General features: G+C 31.5%; 2 protein-coding genes across 4 annotated transcripts; one reads left to right on the forward strand and one right to left on the reverse strand.

The window, feature by feature from the left end:
- The first annotated feature begins 11894 nt into the window (after positions 1-11894).
- On the forward strand, positions 11895-14781 carry LOC105204165. Of its 3 annotated transcripts, none has more exons than XM_011173224.3 (6): positions 11895-12519; positions 12748-13095; positions 13174-13313; positions 13412-13598; positions 13697-13903; positions 14020-14781. In XM_011173224.3, exons 1-6 carry the CDS (start codon positions 12037-12039, stop codon positions 14335-14337), a joined length of 1683 nt encoding a protein of 560 aa, XP_011171526.2. In that variant the 5' UTR covers positions 11895-12036; the 3' UTR covers positions 14338-14781. The 3 variants fall into 3 exon arrangements, with proteins under 3 accessions (XP_011171526.2, XP_025997041.1, XP_025997042.1); XM_026141257.2 differs by having other exon boundaries at positions 11897-12519; positions 13800-13903; positions 14020-14239; XM_026141256.2 differs by lacking the exon at positions 13697-13903 and having other exon boundaries at positions 11896-12519.
- A 6642-nt stretch (positions 14782-21423) lies between these two features.
- LOC120357261 (extensin-like) lies at positions 21424-21906 on the reverse strand. The gene is made up of 2 exons (XM_039447370.1): positions 21872-21906; positions 21424-21701 (listed from the first exon to the last, which is right to left on the reverse strand). The coding sequence occupies exon 2, from the start codon at positions 21651-21653 to the stop codon at positions 21453-21455; it is 201 nt and encodes a 66-aa protein (XP_039303304.1). The 5' UTR covers positions 21654-21701; positions 21872-21906; the 3' UTR covers positions 21424-21452.
- Positions 21907-22310: the final 404 nt, after the last annotated feature.

A 22310-nucleotide genomic window follows, 5' to 3' on the forward strand; every position in this document is an offset into this window, starting at 1 on the left:
TAAATATACGCTTCCCAATAAGAACGAGATTGTTTAATATACGTTTATTAAACGTAAGTATGATGTAAAACAGGTATAGATATATGACAGATACGTATATAGGCAAAACGATTTTTATACGTTAGTGCAATATACGTTTATAATAATCGTTTTTATTACATATATATGGTACGAAACATATTTTATATGTTGAAAAATGGTTTATAAAATACCAGAATTGTATCTACGTTTATAACACGTATAGAAATAATATTAAATACCATCATATACTAATTAAATAAACGTTTCTTAAATACGTTTATGATTTGCGAAAGTTGTCTCTTTAAATAACGTATCAAGAATATCCAGGTATGATATACTTTTTAAATACGTTAATAAAAGTTTGAGCGTAAAATATATTTATACGTTTTCGTCGCAGCAATATTTAAATAAATAATAAACGTATTTTATACCACATTCAATATAGCTAATTAAAGGTTTATTAAAGATGTATATTATTTATGAAATAAAAAACATTTATAAAATATCTCGGAAATCCCGAATACAGTTAAAATCCAAGACATTCAATTATTAATAGTTATTTTACACGTAAAAACATATTACAGTTCTTTCGAAAATCGTGCGATTTGTTTTAGTTTTGAGTCTCAAAGCTTTTCCGCGACGCCAGTCTTCGCGGCTTGCGCGGCTTCCGCTAGGTGGCCACGCCGCGGAGGATCTTCTCGTGAGTCGAGTGCGACTACAGGCGTTATATCTAGACGCCACCGCAGCCGATTTTCTAATTTGTACTTCAGTGAGATTTTAGGGAGCTGCTTGTTATAACCTCGAGACAAATACTCTTATTCTTTTAAAATATGACGTGTACGTGAAACGCTGTTCCACATAAAATTTATATTTTTCCATATTATTAACAATTTGTATTGTTATTTATTCTGGTACGTAATTTAAATGTTTAATTCAAATTTAATCTTTTTTAACAAAAAGGCTACAAGGAATATTTTTTTTATAAACTAAACATTTATTATGTATAAATTATTGATTTATTAATACGTATTTTATACGACTATATAATTCATTATTTATTTGGTTCTCTAATCCGAATATAATTCGTATATGCTTAAAGTTTAATAAATTAATAAAAATTAGTATATGAAAACGTTTTTGAGACGATCATAGAAACGAAAATTAGACCCGCTTCAAATACGTTTAATATACTAATTGTAAGTTTACACCATACGATAATACCAAAAATAAACATATATTATACCATTTTGTTCTTATTGGGTTGTTTTTCTATAATACCAAGTATTACTACAGGTTCAGTATACAAATGAATTTGTCGTCCCTTTGTGGCTTTATGATCCGAATAATCGCTCAATGACGTAGGTTTTCTAGCGAAGTCCCGTAAACAATAATGGGAAAGAAGTTGAAGCCGTTTTGATACTTCTTCTATGTTTCGACGTGATAATTTTGATTTTTTACCATATTTTCCTGTAATCCACGCGGTTAACAATTTCTTCACGACTCCTATACACACTTGTAAGTGTATATAGTCTACAGCAACTTGTGTCACCATTCCCATAGATAATCGGGATAAAGGACTTGTCTTTTTATGTTAATCGCGGTTTGTTATCCGAATATACTTCTTACTGTTCTTAAACGATGATTTGTACCTAAAAAGATCATTCATTGCTCATATTATACACCGACAACTTTCCATTCTCCGCATACATGACTCGATGTATGTCCATAATGATTCAATAACCAAAAACAAACTGGAGCATTTGCGATGAGTGCTCTTAGTATAATGGGGATTTGTTGATGATCAAATATTATACTGTCTCTTTCAAGAACTTGCAATGCATCAGTTACAAATTTATCCATAAATAAATTAATGTCACCTGGTTTTCTTTCTCCTATAAATACTCACTATTTCAGGTTTGCTGTAACTTATATTACTTAGTGTAATTTGAATCAACCAAATTTGCGTTGTTCCACATTTGTTTACTTTCGTGCCACCGGTACTCCAGTCTATTTCAAGAACGGAAGGAATTTGATTCGGTGAAGTTTCCCTAAAAATGTTATTAATGCCTGTTTCGAAACCAATATGAAGGTATTGACCTGGATACATTGAACGAACTGGAATTTTGTCACGCGGCGTGTTAAATAATGATCTTGTATATTTTGGTAAAAACGTATGACATTTATGTGATTGTAATGTATTTAAGATTATAATTCCTTGTGAATGAGTCAGATTACATTTTATAAACGTTGATGCTAAAGATTCTTGAAATGTCTGATTTACAGTGCACAAAGATACGTCATTATTACTAATTGTACTACTATAATTATTGTTTACGATTGATATGTCATTGACTTCAAGATTTTGCTCACTTTCGATATGCATTAAATTAGTGCTCGGAATTAGTGGCACATTTCGAGCCGATTTCCGAGGCGACGCCTACTGTCTCTCCTCGAGTCCCTCACTCCGCTCGCGACTCTACAGCTGAGCTGTCGGCCGCACGACAAATGTTGTAGGCTCAGGAGCCTAGAGCGTCACTTGTAAAAGAAATAGTCTAGGGCCTAGACCTAGAAATAATTATTATTTTCATAAATAATTATAGAAAAATTTAATATTAATGTATGTAATATATACATATACTATAATATACATATATTATAATAATATATTTCCCCAAAATGTATAATTAAAAAATTAAAATTTTAAATTAAAATCTGAACAATAGTTTTCCACATTACCCATGAGGTACTATTGCAAATGCGTTTTTTTTTTTTAAGTGGTTTCCCCAGTAGGTCTAATCTTATTCCGCTATACCGCTTACGTTGATTTTCTGGGTCGTTTACATGATTCTACTAAGGATAATATATCTACAAAAATTTTTGAAGAACTAGTTCGCATGAGAGAGGACAATGATGTATCGTTCAAAAAAGAACGTTTATCCGTTTTTATAAATTTTATTTTTACAAAAGAACATTTACACAAATATGTGGACCCAAAAATTCGCAGACTAAAAATTCTAAGACGTGGATAACGCAATGCATCTAAAATTTTTAAAAATTTGACTCCTTTTTCTAATCGCGCTTGTAAAGTAATGTCAGACTGCAAATCACAAAGTTCTTCTTGATATTCGAGACTTTGGTCTTGAATTTGTATAGTGAGAGGATTCTCAAAAAGTATAAAATCTTTTTTTAGCATTTCAAAATCACTAAAATGCTTATTAAATTGATTAAGAAATCAATTGAATTAATGTGATTTTTGAAATTAGATCTTATGCCATGTTTTTCAAAAAGAATCTGACAAGAAAGGAAAAAATAAAAAATATTATTTTTTAGATGATTATTAAGTAAGAGCAATTTTTTACAAAAAGAATCTACATGACTAAAAAATTGCGAAATAATTTGGTCTATCTTTTGCAACTTTAGATTTAAAATATTTAATTGATTAGTTACATCAATAATTAAGGCAAGTTTACACGAGTCTAAATCTTCAAAAAAATATTTAAATTTATTAGATTTTTCAAGTAATTGTTCTTGCAAGAAAAGGAAGATCTCTTTTCTTAATGCAAAGGACTTCTCTAAACATTTTCCTGCACTGAGCCATCAAACTTCACAATGTAAAGGTACATCTTTATAAATAGCATTATGTTCCTTGAGAAAGTGTTGAAACTTTCGATGGGAGAGGAATTTGTTAACGCCTTTAATTAAATTTGTAATTCTTGTCACAGTTTGCATTGCCGTGGATAGTTTAACATTTCTTTCACATAATGCTTCTTGATGAATTATGCAATGCATAACAGGAAATTTTAAATCTCGTTGTTTTAACTGCCCGAAAAATTCATTTTTTGAACCTATCATTGCTTTTGCGCAATCAGTAACGATAGCTGAACATTTAGAAAAATCGATACTAAATTTTTGTAACGTTTTATTGGCAGCATTAAAAATATCTCTAACTGTTGTTCTATTATGTAGTGGGACAAAATCTATGCGCTCCTCAACACGTGAAAAAGCGTTTTGAATGATTCGAGCAAAAATACTCAATTGACTCACCTGCCGTATATCGGCGCATCGTCTAAACATAACAAAAAAAAGCACAAGATTCTAGTAAAAATTTTAATTTTGTTTCTAATGAAGAAGCAATATCACCTATTCGAGATTTAACTGTCTTGTCACTTAAAGCAAAGCCTTCCAACCGGTCACGTGACTGTTTCCCTACCAAGATTTCGTAGGTAAGCGTTCCCCGCTTGAAGTTACCCCCTCTCTTGACTGCTTTCTATTCCTCATACCGCGCACTCTCAGGGCCGGCGCAAGCAAATTTTTAATTTGTCTGAAAGCACATTAACAAGAGAACATCAAATAAAGATTTAAAAATTAATTTTCTATTCTTAATAACAATTGCAGTCGTTTCTGTCAAGTTTAATCTCTTTCAAAACGTACTTTATATCAATTTAGAGAAATTGTACCAAAAAAATTAATAAAATCCTAATCTAAATGGGATCAGATAGTTGTTTATTTCTCGGTGCTATCTATTATATTTTTAATATCATTGTTTTCAAAATTGTGATAGTTATTATACAGGGTGTCTCCATAAATAGCTATCTCTTTTTATGGTATTTCGTATACTAACAGAGACCTGTTCAAAATAGTACTAAATTAACTAGTTTGAATTAACTTTATTGTGAGAATAGTGATTACTTAGAAAAATAATACATGTTAAAGAATAAAAAGATATAATTTTTACACAGTAAAGTGCATTTTTTAATAAAAAGTTGTAATATATATTTTTAAACATAGTATATCAATGTACGAAATAACAAAATTATTTTACATATATAAGTTATGTCAGATTGAAATTTCGGTTTAAAATAGAAATCCCGCTCTCTGTCTTGCCCAGAACCAACGACGTGGACGTGGGTGCTGGTTCTTTTTTTTAAACATTTTTATTTTTTATTATTTCTTTTTAGTTTTTTAATTTATTATGTTTATTATATTATATAATATTTTTATATTTTTTGTTTAATTTTTATATTTCTTTCATTATTTGTTTTCTTAAATTTGTAATTGTATTACTTATTTCTTAGAAATGAAACAAAGTAAAAAGTACAAAATGAATAATTAAATTTCTAACGTCAATGTAACACTTGCGAATGTTCTGCATTTTCTACAAGAGCTGAGATATCAATATCCATCGGAGTAACAGCAAATCGCTGAATGTATCAATAGTGAAGTACACCTCAAAAACTTAACATGTTTCATGATTGAAAATGCACTTTCACAGTTATATGTAGATCCGGACATAGAACAAATCTTAAGTCCAAGATCTTTAAGATTTGGATATTTATCTTTTAATAAGATCTTAAAAAATTCTAATCCTACTTCAGTCTTGGAAATCATAAATTTATTTGCTTGTAAATCACATAATTCTTGTCTATATTTTATTTGTTGATCTTCAATTTTGATTTTTATAGGATTATTGAAGATACGTAATTCTTTTTTTATTACATCAAAATCTTTAAAGCAAATTTTAAATTCATCAGTGACATATTTCAATGTTTCTAAAACTATATAATAAAATCAGATTTTTCGTCGACTTCTTCCAGTTCATCCAGATCTTTTATAATTTCTTTACAACAAAAAAATGGTGTAATTTGTTTTTAGATATTTTAATTACAAATAGATTTATTTTATTGCAAAATCCATTAATATTGGTTATTAACCCTTAAACACACCGATCCTGTAAAATTACACCGATCTTATAAAAGTACGGAAACATATTTTTAGGTTTGGGAGACTTTTTCAACTTTGAAAAGCTATAACTTTGATTACAATCAATATTTTTCTACGATTTTTTTTAAAACAAAAGTTTAAAATCTCAGGAGTGTGACTGCACAATCGGCATTGCCGAAAAATAATTTATTGTGAATTTATGAAAGAAAAACCATTAAGCAAAAATGAAAAATGGGTCAAAAATCCACTTTTTCTTCAAAAAATTATATCTTCGCAACAAAAAACGTTTAAGGACTTTCAAATACGGCGTTTTAAAGCTAAAGAATCACATTTTTTAAATAAAATTTGGCAAAGTTATCCTTTTTAAAAAGTATAATTATGTAACATGGAGAATATGAGGTATTTTTGGGCATCTAAAAATCTACTTAAAAAAAAAATCATATTTTTGCAACAAAAAACTTTGAAGAACTTTACAATACGGCGTTTTAAAGCTAAAGATTCATACTTTCAAAAAAAATTATATCATTGTCATTTCTATTAACAATTGTACTTATGTAACAAGACGAATATGAGGTATTTTTGATTAAATCGTGTCTAAAATTGAAAATTGATGTGTTTCATGATATATTTCGAAAAAACTCCCTTTTCTACAGCATTTTATAGTATCCTAACTTTAGACAGAGTATATGCAAGTAACATCCGCAAACCGACCTGTTCGAACATATTTTGTCCACCTCTTTTATGTAAAATACTCATAAAGAAAAGTTTTACTTACTATATGGGTCGCATTGACCCTAACAAAACTTTGCTGCCGTGCCGTGTTCGAATTCTAGTTGACCAAAAAAGTTGATCAACCATATCAATCGAAAGAGAAGATTTCAAACTTTTTTTACGTTGGTTCGAACTTCCTATCTTATTCCATCTTCACATAACAAGCGTTCAAAACTTCATATGGGGTCTCTCAGACTCATTTACGTGTTTAAGGGTTAAATCAGAAATGGTTTGTTTGCATTTTTGAAATTGTAAATTTAAAACGTTTAAATGATTAGTCATATCTGTTAAAAAAAGCTATTTTTTTTTAAAATTGGTACTTTTAAATTTATTTTGCAACTCTAATAAGTCTTTTAGAACATGACGTTCCAAAAAGTCTAGAATTTCTTTTCGAAGCGCAAAAAAACGTTGCAAATATTTTCCTGCACTTAGCCATCTAATTTCGAAATGCATTAACAGATCTGGATAACTAGCATTAACTTTGTCTAAAAAGTATTTGTAATTTACGACGGGAAAGGGTTCTGTTATCGTCTCTAATAATATTTGTAATTTTGATTACAGTTTTCATTGTATCAGATAATTTAAGCGCTTTTTGCATATAAAACTTTCTGACGGATTATACAATGAAACATTAAACATTTTACATCATTTTCAAAAAGTAATCCCTTTAGACCAGTTTTGGATCCAATCATTGCTGGTGCTCCGTAATAGAACAATAGCAGAACATTTATCAAAAAGCCAACAAATTTTTTTACTTGTTCTTTTAATGCATTATAAATATCGATTCTTTTTGTCGTATCGTGTAATGGAACTAAAGTTAACAAATCTTCATAAATAGAGAAATCGTGTTGGATAATTCGTATAATATTGAAAGCTGACTTACGTCAGAATTATTAGTGTTGTCGTCCAAACAAAGGGAATAGTATTTACACGTCGTTAACAAGTTTTTTAATTTTTTTTCAAGATAATTACCAATATCATGGATTCTTCGTGAAACTATTGGTGGCGATACGATGTTAAAGTATTGTACAGTTTCATGAAAATTAAACGTTTTTGCCATTTCTATGGCTTCTTTTTTTATGACATTTCCAGTAAAGAAACTTTTTTTGCGAGCTGCAAGTAGAGCAATGGCATAAGAAGCAGTTAGAGATTGTTTTGATAAATTTATATTTCTGTCGATATCAACATGTTTTTGTGATGTTGCATGTTTAAGTTTTAATTCTTGTATTAATTTTGATTTTTCTTCGTTACTATAATTTTCATATTTTATTTTGTGACAAAGATTATAGTGTCTTTTAATATGAAATATTTCTGTACGTGACAAAATTTTGGAACAAATGAGACACTGTGGTTGTTTGTGATTATTAAGAATAAAAAAAATAATCATTTGCCCATTCTGTTAGCTGCAATTGCTTATTTTTTACTCTTCTTGCGATTTCAATTTTTGCCAAATAAATTTTAATATTTTATTTAAATTTTTGAAATTTTTTTTTGGCCGAAATATGTAGCTGAGCTCACTGCAAATCGAAGTGCGTTAATTTAACATATTTTATCTGTGTCATTTTAAGATTACACGTTTATTTTAAAATTACACGTGTTATTTAAACACATGTAAGTGTGTAATAACTTTATTTTACACGTATCATGTGTTTTACAAAGCTTATGCGTCTGAAGACGTGTAATAAAATAAAACATTTCATTGCTTAAAACGTTTTTATAAATTTTAAACGTGTTATAAGAAAACATTTTTCTTGTTTTACATGTTTAGGAGAGCAACACGTTTTATTAACACATTTATTGTTAGACAAATACATATAAAAACTGTTAATATGGTAACTATTATATATTTTTCATTTGATATAACTCATACATTTTTAGATAATCGGTGATTTGTAAGTAAATCTTTCACAATATAGATTTTTTAGTTTTTAAATAAAAATATATATTAAATTTTTTAAACAACTTAAAATTTTTAATGTAAGTATGTATTAAACATTTATAAAGTAATATTTTTAATATTTTATCGGTTTTACCAAAATTTTAGTTTATTTTATGAATGAATTTATTACTTTACGACGTTTTATCTAAATACAAAAAATATTATTCAATAAATATAAGTATAAAAGTTTATCCGAAAAACTCCACTCGTTCATGATTAATTAGTGGTACATAATTATTTCCTAATAATCTAAAAACTGACAAAGGATGTGGAAAAATAAAATTATTTACATTTTTTACACACTTTTCACAAGTTCTGATAACACAGTATGCATTATACTTCCACTCATAATACTTGGTTTGTAATATTGTAATTACAAATAATTTAACATCATCTTGAACAAACATGTCATCTATTTCTCCGAATTGAGGCAATTCGTTATCGTCAGATTTTAACAATAATATTCTTTTTGGGCGATATGTTGTACCATGAACAATTATTTTAGATGAGCGCATTAATTTATACGTAAACCATTCTGCTTCATTAATTATCCCACGAAATATTTCTGCATAAGGAAGATTGCAAACTAATGTAGTTTCTCCTGGAGATACATAATCACCTTTATACAAAAATTTTTTTGATGGCATACCAGGATAAACAGCCAGTCTAGAGCACATACGTGATTGATGCCGATAAGATAATGTTAATGCCATATTTTTAAACGATTTTACCACTGGGACAAGAGATTTAAAATATGAATGGCAAGCTTCAAAACGAAAACACCATGATTGTCTAGCAGGTCCAAACATTCTTATATATTGTGGCATGTGTATTAAAAAATGAAATTTGGGTACAAGACAATTTGGATATAAATTTTTGAAATGAATTAAGAAAGTTTCAATAATTCTTTTCAATAAAGCGATAGAACATTCATGAATTTCATATGCTAAAGTAATGTTCATAATTTGCAATAAAAGAACGAAACAATAAGTGTGCTGTGTAATTCCTTCTGTATTACAATCATTTATCCATTTACCAATCAAAAATAATAATGTGTGAGCGAGTGCAAACAACTGTCCTGCTTTTTGACGTAAACAAGCAGTTTCTGTTATATGTTCACGTTGTATGAGACCTGGTTTATCAGTTTTGAAATGTTGAAAATCAAATGTAGTGATAGCGTTATTAAAATCATCAATAGTAAATAAATTTTCGTCAACAATGCAATATCGTAAAAAATTCCTTATCATAATTTCTAACGGTCCTTCAATTATGACATGCATAGCATCTTGAGGAAAACATAAAGTAACATCTATGTATGGACTTAATAACAAGGGACTTTTTGTATTAACACCATACATTTTTTGCCAAAAATTTCTAGCTGCCTTTGTTATTGTTGAATCTGTTATTGCCTCAGTATGTAACTTATGATCAAGTTTATTTCGTAGTATAAAATTCTCTTCACGAAATCCATCTTTCCATTCATCCATTGTCACCATACATGTACGACATAATCGATAAGCAGACACAGACTCTTTGAAACCTCCTAATAATGCTGCAGCAGGAGTATCACAAGCACAAAACAGTAAAGAACCTTTAAAATTTTTAACGTTACCCCTCACTTTAACATTTATGCCTTCTGATTCTAACGTTCTAATGTCTCTCATAAATGGTTCCAACATTTTATCTAAAGCACCAGGTTTTTTTAAATATTGCGTTTTCGTAATGCCATATAACTGAAAAGCATTCAGACTAGATCGTAATTCCGGATGTATATTTCCAAGTGTCCAGTAAAACATTGACATTTTATGAAGTTTAGATGATCCCCCAAGAGGATTAGTAATACCAAGATCATCATAATAAAATATTATAGCTAATGATTTGTTATGATTACGGAAAAAATCGCTCTCACGATAGTGAGACCCATCTAATACAGTACGATATAGTCCATCTATATGTTGTTTAGGATTCTCGATATTCGACAATATTTGCTCGTTCATTATAAGATTTTTCAAATTGTCTAAAAACGGAATTATATATGCATCATAAGTTACATCGATGATTTCTGGAGGAATATTTGTTAAATTATTTTTTTTCTTCCATTTTGTATCAGTCCCGAGAGAAATTTTTGTTGAAGGTATCATACCAAATTGTTCGATAAGTATTTTATCCAACTGTCCTCTTGTTTTAACGTTAGAAAAAATTTTATCAGAAGGATATTTTTCCGTATATATGTTTTCAATATCCTTAAAATTAATTAAATTTGTTTCAGGGTCACTTATTTGCTTAAGTTCTCTCTAGAAACATAAAATAGAGTTATATACATTTGTATATATAAATATTTATACATAATTTAAAAAATATAAAACTTACTAATATGATATTTGAATATACTTCGACAAAATTTGTAACGCCATCAATTATTTGTTCCATAGCTGTATGAGAGAGATTACAGTTTTCACGTACGTTAATAATAAATTGTACTGCATTCCATTGAAGTACACTTAAAGCTGGTGTTTGCATTGGTTCATCGTCTTCATCAGCACATTTAAAAATTTTATGTAGAAAAGAATAATCAGTTATAACAGAAAAAATACTAAAATAAATAAATAAAAGAATACTAAAGTAATATTAAAATAAATAGTAGTACTTGTGTTACAATTTTTTTTCAAAATGCATTTAAAATTTTTTACTTAGAGTCAGTTAAATATTCAATGCAATAATAGTCTCCAGCATCACAGGATATGTAGCACTGCATCCATGATAATTAGATTTAATCAAAATACTCTCAATTTTAATTTAATTATTTTGTTAAAATATTTTATAGTATATTACATTTAAATAATTGTTCTCATATGCATAAATATATGTTACCTTCAATATTATTTTGATCGTTATTATAATGTTCATTATCGTTTTCCTGGTTTATTTGAATATTATTTTGTAGATCTCTTTCTTCTAACAGATTTTGATCATCTTGGTCGAATATTTGTGTATTTGAATGTTGCTGTCGTTGTACATGTTGTTTAAATGATTTCCATTTTCGATATGTAGCACCACATCCATGATAATTACATTTAATCATAAATTGTGGATCATATTTGTGATATCGTATGTAATGGTGAACTAATTCGTCGTTCAAATTACATCGAAAGTAACACATAGTACACGACAATTGGTTTTGTGGTTCTTGTCTTTCCATGATAATGTACAAAATTGATGTTATTTTACCATTTACAAAAATTGCGATTTGTACTGATTTATATATTGCTTACAAATATGTTTAACACAGTAAACTTATAAACATATTAAACGTACAAATGTTGCGTTTGTTTTCTCGAATATGCCGATATTATTTTTTACACTATAATAATTATTATTCTTTGTTGGACGTTGTCCGTTGCCTAGATACGCGCAGCAACTCTGCGCGCGCATCAATCTGTCTATCTTGCTCGCACTGCAGTACAGACATGTTAGAACGAGCAAGCGGTTTTCCCTGGGCAATGTGATCTCTTATTCTGTGTAGTTCTTATGTGCAATTTAAAAGTTTAGATAATTCGTGTAATATTTAGTTTACTTTATTTAAGATGGAGAAGAAAGTGTACTGTGTAATTGGGGAACGTTGTAAACGCATTACATTTTCATCTAACAACTTTATCTCCGACGTTAAAATTGTACGTGATGCTTTCATAAAAGCCTGCAATAATGATGTAGTATTACGATCAATGATTAATAATAAAGAAATTGTATTACAAAAAAACGATGTCGATCGAAATAATAAATTGTGTGACATCGAAGAAGATGATGAAATTGAGGACAAAAGTGAGGTTAACATACTTTTGTTTGAAAAACCATCAAGTCTTGTAATCGAATCATCATCACCATCTACTAGTTTCATTTCTGATATTACTCAAGATATTCCAATTGATGACACATACGGTATAAAAATATTACATTCTGAACCAATTGATATCAAAGTATTACATACTGAACTAGCTACTGACTTAAATGATTTTACATCACGTAAAATACAAAATTCTCCAGTTTTGACGGAAGGTATTAAAGAAAAGGTAAGATTTTTTTATGTATATAATTTATGTGAAAGTATATGAATGTTGTAATATTCAAAATTCCAAGCTGCGCTTGTTATCTACATATATTTTGATTATTGTTTATTTTAATCACATCAGAAATTAAATACAGAGAATATGAACATATTTATTTTACAAATAAAAAATAAAAATATTTATTAAACAATTATTTATAAATATTAAATACATTTATAAACAAATTTAAAGACTTTACTTCAAGAAGACGATAAAGAGAGAGAAGATTATATAGCCACACCGCATACATCTGATGTTCATGATGAACAATCTGTACAAAGTCGAAACAAACAAACAGTTATATCTAAGGAGTCATCAGGATCCATACCATATCCAGCAGTATTACCTTCACTATCTTATGATTTACAAATCAAGCTCAAAACTGATGGTATATTAAAAGCACAACGATATTTTATTGCACATTGGGGGCAATACTTGTGGGAAGCAACAAATACAAAGCCCACAAAGTTAGATTACAGTAATCTTGCACGCAGTATTGTGGCTGCATATTCAGAACTTGCCGGTGGCAGAAATGGTTGTGTAAGTATTATTATATGTAATAGTTTATTAACTTCGCAATTTTTAATTTTTGTTATCATGAAACTTTTATTTTACTAGGAAATTGTTAGAGTTCAATTAAGTACATGGATTCGGAATCATCGAGCCAACATGAAAAAAAATCAGACACAAAAAAGAGACTATGAGGGCAAACCCAAAAGTGCAACTACTTTTGCATCTGTCGTTCAAACTTCTACAGCGTAATTTATAAGTCATTTTTAAATTTAGTAGTAAAAGAAAATAATATATTTATATTTAGTAGTGAAAATCTATTTAAATATATAATTTAATTTTTTAGACCAACTGAATCGGACATAACTAACGCTCTGAAAGAATTGGAAAAAAAATTTATGGAAAATAACGCGTCACATATAAAGCGACTTTTAAAAATTACAATGCCTGTGCGGAGACAATGGATCGAAAACAAATCCAATCGAATTAACGAAATTGTTAAAAAATATCCATCTTTACAATATTATGAAATGGTACATCATTTTACTTTTAAAATGTTCTGAAAAATTAATAATAAATTGTTGTTCTAATTGTGATACATATAATTATCAACATTGCTGCTATTTTTTAGTTACTTTTTGAATTTTTTAATATGAAGTCCATAACAGAAGAAACTTTTTTTGAAAAAATTGATGTCATGATTAATAAACAAATACAATATTTTTCTATAAAAGAAGCTGATCAAATATCACAAGTACAAATTTTGGAACGATTGCAAAAAGAACTTATTTATAAAAAATGCAAGAAAAGATATTCTATGTTATTTATAATAAAAGAGGTGAATATCTTATTACACATTATGTATATAAATCAGTAAATAGTTAAAATGTTATTATCAGTATGTAAAATCGTGTAAAATACTATTAATACTATTTGTTCAAAATTTGTTCATAGGTTCTGTGTTCGACTGAAGATCTTACAACTTCAGAAAAAGAAGCTCCACGTGCAGTAATATATATGACAAACGAAGAAATTGCATCAGCATATATTGTAGCTGATGAAATAAAAGTTAAAATTCCACAGCCAACTGTTCATAAGGTCATCGCAGGCCTTTTAAGTGGATATTATGTTTGGCATATGGAATGTCCAAAATCTTACGCAAATATTTTAGAATATATGGAACATGAGATTCTGTCTACTTCTTTAAAAAGTCGTTCCACTGTTTTGATGAAATTCGTTCGTGATTGTGATAATTTAAAAACAACAAATTAGATTTAACTATATCTTATATTCAGTATTATTTTTAAATTAGATTTATCTATATCTTATATTCAGTATTATACAATTAGATTTAACTATATCTTATATTCTTATTAAAAAAAATCAAGTAAAAGTTAAAACTGTTAATTTCGAAATTAGAAATGTTTCTTTATTTAACATTAAAAATGTTTTCCACATGCGAAACATAAACTTCTGATTTTTTTCAACAGATACAATCCTTTGATTTCAAATTTAGAAAGATAACTTTTATGTTAGAATATTATTTTTAAATATGTAACGTCCTTTTGGGAGATGACTGGGATTTAATTATTGGTTAATACTGGTCTCCGGTAATATCTCGATTCAACAAAGTACAAACGTATGCTAAAATGTAGTCTAGTATTGTTTATATAAAACATATTTAAAAATTAAAACACAAGTATTCATTTATGTACATTATCATTTAAAGTTTATAAGCACAAAATATGTAATTTATTGTGTGTAATAAATGGCATACTACTATATGTAAAAGTTTGAAAGTGTTACGCTTTCTTAAGAGAACAAAATATTAAGAAAATAATATTATTATTTTGTTCTGTTAAGAATATGTAATACAATCAAACTTTTACAAATAATAGTATACCATTTATTACACACAACAAATTACACACTTTAAACGTGTTATTTAATGAGTTGTATTAATGCGTATTAAGCGTGTTCAAATTTTACACGCCAAGAACCGTGTTAAAAGTGGCTTCAACAAAATACACGCGTTAAGCGTGTTAAATTAACGCATTTGGATTTGCAGTGTATTCTCCTCTGTTTTATCTTTCAGCGACGGCTCGCTTTGCATCTCAGTAGCACAGGCTCGCTTTGCATCTCAGTAGCACAGGCTTTTCCATCTCGTCCGCTCGTGCGTGTAGGTCTGCGCTATAAGCCTCGGGTAGAAGACTGAGCCATATAGAGGAGGTAAACCACGAACGGTTGAGAGGCAGAGGAATTTCAGGAAGTACACTGTAAAAACAGACGTATTATCAGGTGTGTTAAAACAACACATAATTCACTAAATTGATGTGTTGATGTGTTTAAACAACATAGCTGATGTGTTAAAATCACACAAATGTATTAAAACGATACACCAGTTCTGTGTTACAATGAATAATACACTTTTAGGCGTGTTAAATAATACAATTTATGCGTGTAATCATACCTCAGCAAATTGAATGCATATAATGTGTGTATAATTAATGCACAAATAACACATTTAGAAAAAAACAACACATCACTAAGATCACACACTTACAGAAATTACACATGAAGCTTGATAGCATTAAAAAGAATAAATAAATAAATATGGTAATATTAATAATGTGATGAATGTAGGTGTCATTAATAAAAGTATATTTTTATATTTATTCTGCAATAAACATTGGCTATGATGCAGGTAGGCAAATGGTATAATATATAGTAGAATTTAAAGAAACTAGCTACAATGCACATTTTATTCTAAATAAAATTGAAATAAATATTACACACAATGTATATATTAATTTTTTATATTATTTATAACAACGAAAAGTCATCAGTATACAATATGCAGTAATAATCTTAACCATAAAATTCTGTACGGCTATGGTTTAGCAAAATAATGTACTTTTTATTCATAATTGAAAAACATAACAATGAGTGTGGAAAAATTTATTCGCTTAATTCTAATACATCATGCAAAGGGGGTACATGATTAATTACATTACGCATTTAGGGTATAATCGTAAGTATCAATCTTAAGAACTGAAAAAAGAAGAAATTTACAATTGCCATAAACAAATATTTCCTCGATTTTGCCAAATTGTGGAAATCATCATTGTATTTTAACAAAGTAGTGTATTTGTGTTTGTACGTAGTTCCATAAATTTTAAGTTCTTGGTTTCGCATCATCTGACATGTAGTAGGTTTCTCATTCTCTAAAATATACTTATCAAAAATACAAACATTGGGAAGATTTCGAAAAAACACCCTGATACCAGGGGATATTTTGTCACCTTCATACAAATATTTCTTTAAAGGTGTACCTGGAAATGTAGCTAGCCTTGAACACTGAAGTGCTTAATGCCTGTATGCTAATGTAAAAGAAATATTTTTTAAGTTACGCACTACTGGCACTAATGATTTAAAATAAGCATGTTCAGATTCAAATCTGTAACACATTTGTTGACGCAGTGGTCCAAACTCTTTAATGTAATAGACAACATGAATTAAAAAGTGAAATTTAGGAGTTATGTACTCCGGGTAAAGACAATTAAATTGTGCATGATAAACTTCAATCATTTGACCCAATAAATCTGCACATTCATCACTAATCTCATACGAGAAGCATACATTTATAATTTGCAAGAGTCTTACAAAACAATGTATTTTTTCAATGACCTCAATATCCTGTGTCTCATTATTAACATTAACATCAACTTCAACATTGCTATTGTTTTTCATACTGTGTAATCCACTCATGTATCAAAAAAGGCAAAGTGTGAGCTAAAACAATAATTTGAGAAGCACTCTGTCGGAAACCATTGTCAAGATATACTTCTAATAGAAGTGCAGGTGCATCTCTTTGCAAATGCCCAAAGTTAAAGTTTCTCATTTTTTAATTGAAATTATCAATGTTAAATATTTTTCTATCCACTATACAATACTTGAGAAATGCTCTACAGTGGACTTTCACAACACCTTCAGCTAAAACATGCATTCCATCACACGTTGTAATATCAAAGTCTGATATTATTAGGTGTATGCATTAATTTTAAAGAATTTTAAGGTAAACTTACGGCTTTGCTGTGATGAAATAGTTACCAAATTGATCATTCAAAATATTTCCCATCCCTAGCTATTTTTTTTCCCATCTTTCTGGTAATAAATGGATTCCACGTCGAAAGAATGATACATCTTTAGAAGCTATCCATGAATCGACCCATTTTTTGATATCTTTATAATAATGGAAGCGCTGCTCTGTCAGGACATGAACCATCGATCGAAATAGGTGGTAATCCGAAGAAACAATATCTGGAGAGTACGACAGGTGTGGTAGAACATCCAGTTAAGCGCTTCCAATGTTTCCTTGACCGGTTTCGTGAGGCCGAACATTGTCGTGCCTGGAAAATCACTTTGTCGTGTCTTTTCGCGTAATCTGGCCTTTTTTGCTGTAATGCTCGGCTCAATTGCATCAATTGTTGACTGTAGCGTTCTCCAGTGATAGTTTTGTTGGGTTGGAGCAACTCATAATACAGTACACCCACTGATCCCACCAAATACAGAGCATGAGCTTGGCGCCATGAATATTCGGCTTTGCCGTCGATGTTGATGGTTCGCCTGGCCTGCACCATATTTTTTTGCGCTTCGGATTATTGTAATGTATCCATTTTTCATCACCCGACACGATACGATGCAAAAAAACTTTTTTTTGTAGCTTTGAAGCAACAATTTACAGGTCATTTTGTGCCTTTCGATGTCCCTTGGCTTCAATTCGTACGACACCCAATATCCTTGCTTTTGAATTATTCCAATAGCCTTCAAACATCTGGAAATTGTTGATTGATCAACATTTAATGATTCTGCAACTTCTTCTTGCGTTTGACTTGGGTCTTGATCGAGGAAAGCTTCGAATTCCTCATCCTCAAACTTTTTTGGCTGGCCTGGACGTTCCTTGTCTTCCGTGTTAAAATCATCTTTTTTTATAGTGTCGAAACCAGTACTCGCATGTTGAAATCGATGGAGCATAATCACCATAAGCTTCCGACAGTATTCGTTGACTTTCAGCAACACTTTTCTTTGAATGGAAGCAAAAAAGAAAAGCTTCCCGCAAATGCCGTTTTGTTGGCACAAATTTCGACATATTTAATGCTCAAAAAAACAATGTTTACAATTCGGCAGTGGTGCATACAGAAAACTAAAGCCACTTGATGATGCTTTGACATGAAGTTAGCAACAATTTGGCCCGATGCGATATAGTATTATACTAATTAGGCCATCTCTTGTAAATCCTTTAAAATTAATGCATACACCTAATATATTATAATATTTATGATTTGTTCAATGTATGACCTGTAACGTACTTTTCCCGCGTTCGCCAAACGCAGGGGGGCACATACAATTAGTTTCGGGGGGGGGGGAAGCGATAATAATAAAAATGTAATTCTTACTTGGGCGCCACGCGCGATTCTTCGCACCACTTAAAATCTCAAAAGACGAAATCACGACGCAATACCGCTGCCCGCGGCTCACTCAGCATATGGCAGAGGGGCGCGGTCTTTAACTTTACGGGGAGGAAGGGGGAGGGAAACGCAATCACACACTACAAATAAATTATATAATTAATAACAATATATTTCCTACGGTGACAGACGCGGTTCATGTGACAATACTTTACAGTGAGGATCAGATGGACGATAATTTTACAATGGGCAATAGGCGGAAGAAATAGTAGCGAGTTTGAAGAAAAGATAGAGATAGAGAAGGGCGGTGCGTACAATCGACGGGAGTATAACTTACACGATCGGAAATACTAAAAGGCGAGAGAAAACGATGGAGACGGACAATACTTTACGGCGGACGAGAATTCACGACACATTAACACTCGTAACGCAAACACATGCGGTACGGACGATAATTATCTCACACCCTAATAACTTACAATTTTATACGGTTTTTGCACGGACGTACGGCTCCTCACAACGGAGCGCGATCGGCAACTAACAAACACGACAATTAAATCTCCGGCATCCCGGTAGCCGGTGTAGTCGCGGTAATTTCATAAGGGACGATTCCCGCAGAGACCGATCGGCTCAAGTCTCGCGGAGATCGGTCCGCGCAAATTCCACGCACCGAGCTATTTATGCGACTTCCCGTAATCGGTCTGAGACTTCTCTCGATAACCGACGCGATTACGAGCAAGTTTACAAACACCCGTTTGGTATAAAGATTCTCTCGGAAAATTAACTCGATACGGTACGGAAATCTCTCACGACTCAAACATATAATGCAGAGCATGCAAAACGTATCATACAGAAATATTTCTTAAATCTAAACGGCACGGGTGACTGTCGGTGCGCGCGTATCCCCGAGAGGTACTTACGACGAAATTAACTCGATACGGTAGGGAAATCTCTCACAACTCAAACATATAATGCAGAGCATGCAAAACGTATCATACAGAAATATTTCTTAAATCTAAACGGCACGGGTGACTGTCGGTGCGCGCGTATCCCCGAGACTTACGACGGAATCCGGGCTGCGGTCGATCTCTCTAGAAGCTTCGCTACTGCGACGGTAATTCGGAATCGCGGGATCTCATTTACGGTATGCGGCATTAATTACTCGCGAAAACGGAGATCGACCCTCACCCGACTTCTTAAATCTACGGTTATCGTAAGCGCAGCTTACAAATTTTCGGCAGGTGGTCGTCTTCTGCGGGACTTTCTCTAGGCGAAACCTCTCCATGTGACGGTACGCACGACAGTGATAAGCCGATCCGCGCTTTCCGGCTCGCCGGGCTCTGCCGAATTTCCGCGTGACGTCATGATTCTTTCCTGCACTGATTTTTGCCGGTGATAGGCCCGCTGCCCTATTGTACATCCTCTTCGCTCCTAGCAGTAGTTTGCTCTCCTTGGGCAGTACGTCCTCTTCTAATGCTCCGGTATTCGCAAATCCGGTATCTCGCTTTCTCTCGCTGCTCCGCGCCGTTGCCGCGTTGTTACGCTAAGTGCCGACTGTACTCACGGGCCGGCGGGGCGCAACGGGTACGCCCAAATCATCCCGGTGTGAAATGCTCCGATTTAAGGGGATTCTAAAGTCGTCTGTTTTACCGACATTTTTTATTTTAACTAATTTTTTAATTGGCTTTATAGAATCGCAAAACTCTTTTATAGAAGTAAAGTACGCACCAAAATCTAGAGGAATAAGATCAATCTCATGTGAAAAACAAAAAAAAATTTCTTATTTGGTACGTAGAGCTATCACATGATGAAAATATTTGCTTAGTGTGCAAAATCTACGATATATATATACAAAATGAAACCTTATTCCCCTAGGGATAACATATACGAATAATATCGTGTAATTCAAACTAAGATTGAAAGCCTAGAAAAAAAGATTAGCTCAAATAAAATTTGTATAATTGCAAATCCAAAAAAAATTTCTTATTTGGTACGTAGAGCTATCACCAGATTCAGGACGATGAAAAAGGAGTCTCTCTATAAAAATAGTTGCTGACTCTTGCGATAGATGGTGCCGCCATCGTCATGTAAGACTGTTCGTATATCCTGTTCGTATATCGCCAGACTGGCTAGACATCTAAGTCTGTTCGTGTATAAAAATGTATACATTTTTTACAATTACGAGTTTTCGCTTTTTCTCTCCAAAATGTATCTCATTGCATACATTTTTGAATATTGTAATGCAATATTAATGCATATAATGAAATCGCAAGTACATTTCTACAAAATGCGTGCGTGCAATGAGACTCCTCTTTTCATCGTCTTGTATCTAGATTTGCAATTATAAAAATTTTATTTGAGCTAATCTTTTTTCTAAACTTTCAATCTTACTTTGAATTGCACAATATTATTCGCATATATTATTCTTAGGGGAATAAGGTTTCATTTTGTGTATATATATCAGAGATTTTGCACACTAAGCAAATATTTTTATCATGTGACAGCTGTACGTACCAAATAAAAAATTTTTTTCGTTTTTTACATAAAATTGATGTTATGTGGCTGGATGTCTATAAGCGCGTGTCCTGCATGTGTACGTGTTGTAAGCGTAGGTGCAAGCGTGTGTGTGTGTGTGTGTGCGTGGAAGCGTATTTGTTTTGCGAGCAAGCGTTTGTGTCTACATGTGTATGCCTGCGTGCGTGCCTGCGTGCGCATGTGTATGTGCGTGCATGTGTGCGTGTGTATATGTGTAATTTGAGAGAAGAAAAAATGAGAGAGAGGGGGAAAGGGGGAAAAAGAGAGAAAAAGAGATATCAATAACGTATACAATTATTTTTATAAATATATAATTGTTTATTTTTTATATATCAATATAATGTTATTAAAAATGTTTTTAAAATAAGGTTATAAAATATGTTTTTATTGATATGGATATCGGTAATAGTAATTACCGTATCCATATGGATACGGTGTTGGCGGTTGCGACGACGGCGGTGGCGGCATTTGTATCACCGTCGGCGGCGGCGGTGGCAACACTGGATATTGCATCGGCGGCGGAGGAGGCGGTGCTGCGTATGCTGGAGGAACGTACGCTTGATACGCGTATCCTCCAACATACATCCGCCTCCTTTCTTTTTGTAGTGCCCGCCGCACTAGTTGGTTGACTTGCTACAACAAAAAAAATTGTATTTTATCAATATCATATGATAATATATAAACAGATCCAGATAGCAAACTGTCCTTTTTACATCAAAATGTATATGTCATTTAAAACTTAGTTTGCTAAATGGACGGACATACAGTACAAACATTTATACAAATGTCTATAAATTACTTACATTTTTGTTTAGGAAGCCTCCTCTTCCTCTTCCGCCTCCTCTTCCTCCGCCTCTTCCTCCTCTTCTTCCTCCTCTTCTTCCTCCTTCCCGCTCTTCATCGACTTGTCTCTCTTCCTCCCTCCTCTCTACTTTCTTCTTCATATCGTTGGGGTGTTTGAGGAGGGGTACAGGGTGATGCAGATACATACAGGACGCACAAATGGTTGCATATGGCAGGAGCCACGGGCAGGCAGGGTCAGTAGGTAACGACGGCATACACATATACCGGTATAATCGTTATCGATCGAGTGGATCGCGCGCATTTTTATCAATTTATCAATTTTATGACGGACTTGCAATCACTGCAATTATTATATAAAAGGAGAAAACAACAAATAAGACAATAAATAAAGATAAAAAATTAAATTTTAAAGTGTTATCACATAAAAAAAAGATAAAC

This window comes from Solenopsis invicta, chromosome 3 (genome assembly GCF_016802725.1).
Source record: "Solenopsis invicta isolate M01_SB chromosome 3, UNIL_Sinv_3.0, whole genome shotgun sequence".
Taxonomy (NCBI): Eukaryota; Metazoa; Arthropoda; class Insecta; order Hymenoptera; family Formicidae; genus Solenopsis; species Solenopsis invicta.

Coding starts and splice junctions, on each gene's coding strand:
- LOC105204165 (XM_011173224.3), top strand. CDS start 12,037: ATGGAGAAGAAAGTGTACTGTGTAATTGGGGAACGTTGTAAACGCATT. Junction 13,314..13,411: donor GTCGTTCAAACTTCTACAGC/GTAATTTATAAG, acceptor TTAATTTTTTAG/ACCAACTGAATCGGACATAA. Junction 13,599..13,696: donor CTTTACAATATTATGAAATG/GTACATCATTTT, acceptor GCTATTTTTTAG/TTACTTTTTGAATTTTTTAA.
- LOC120357261 (XM_039447370.1), bottom strand. CDS start 21,653: ATGTATGTTGGAGGATACGCGTATCAAGCGTACGTTCCTCCAGCATAC.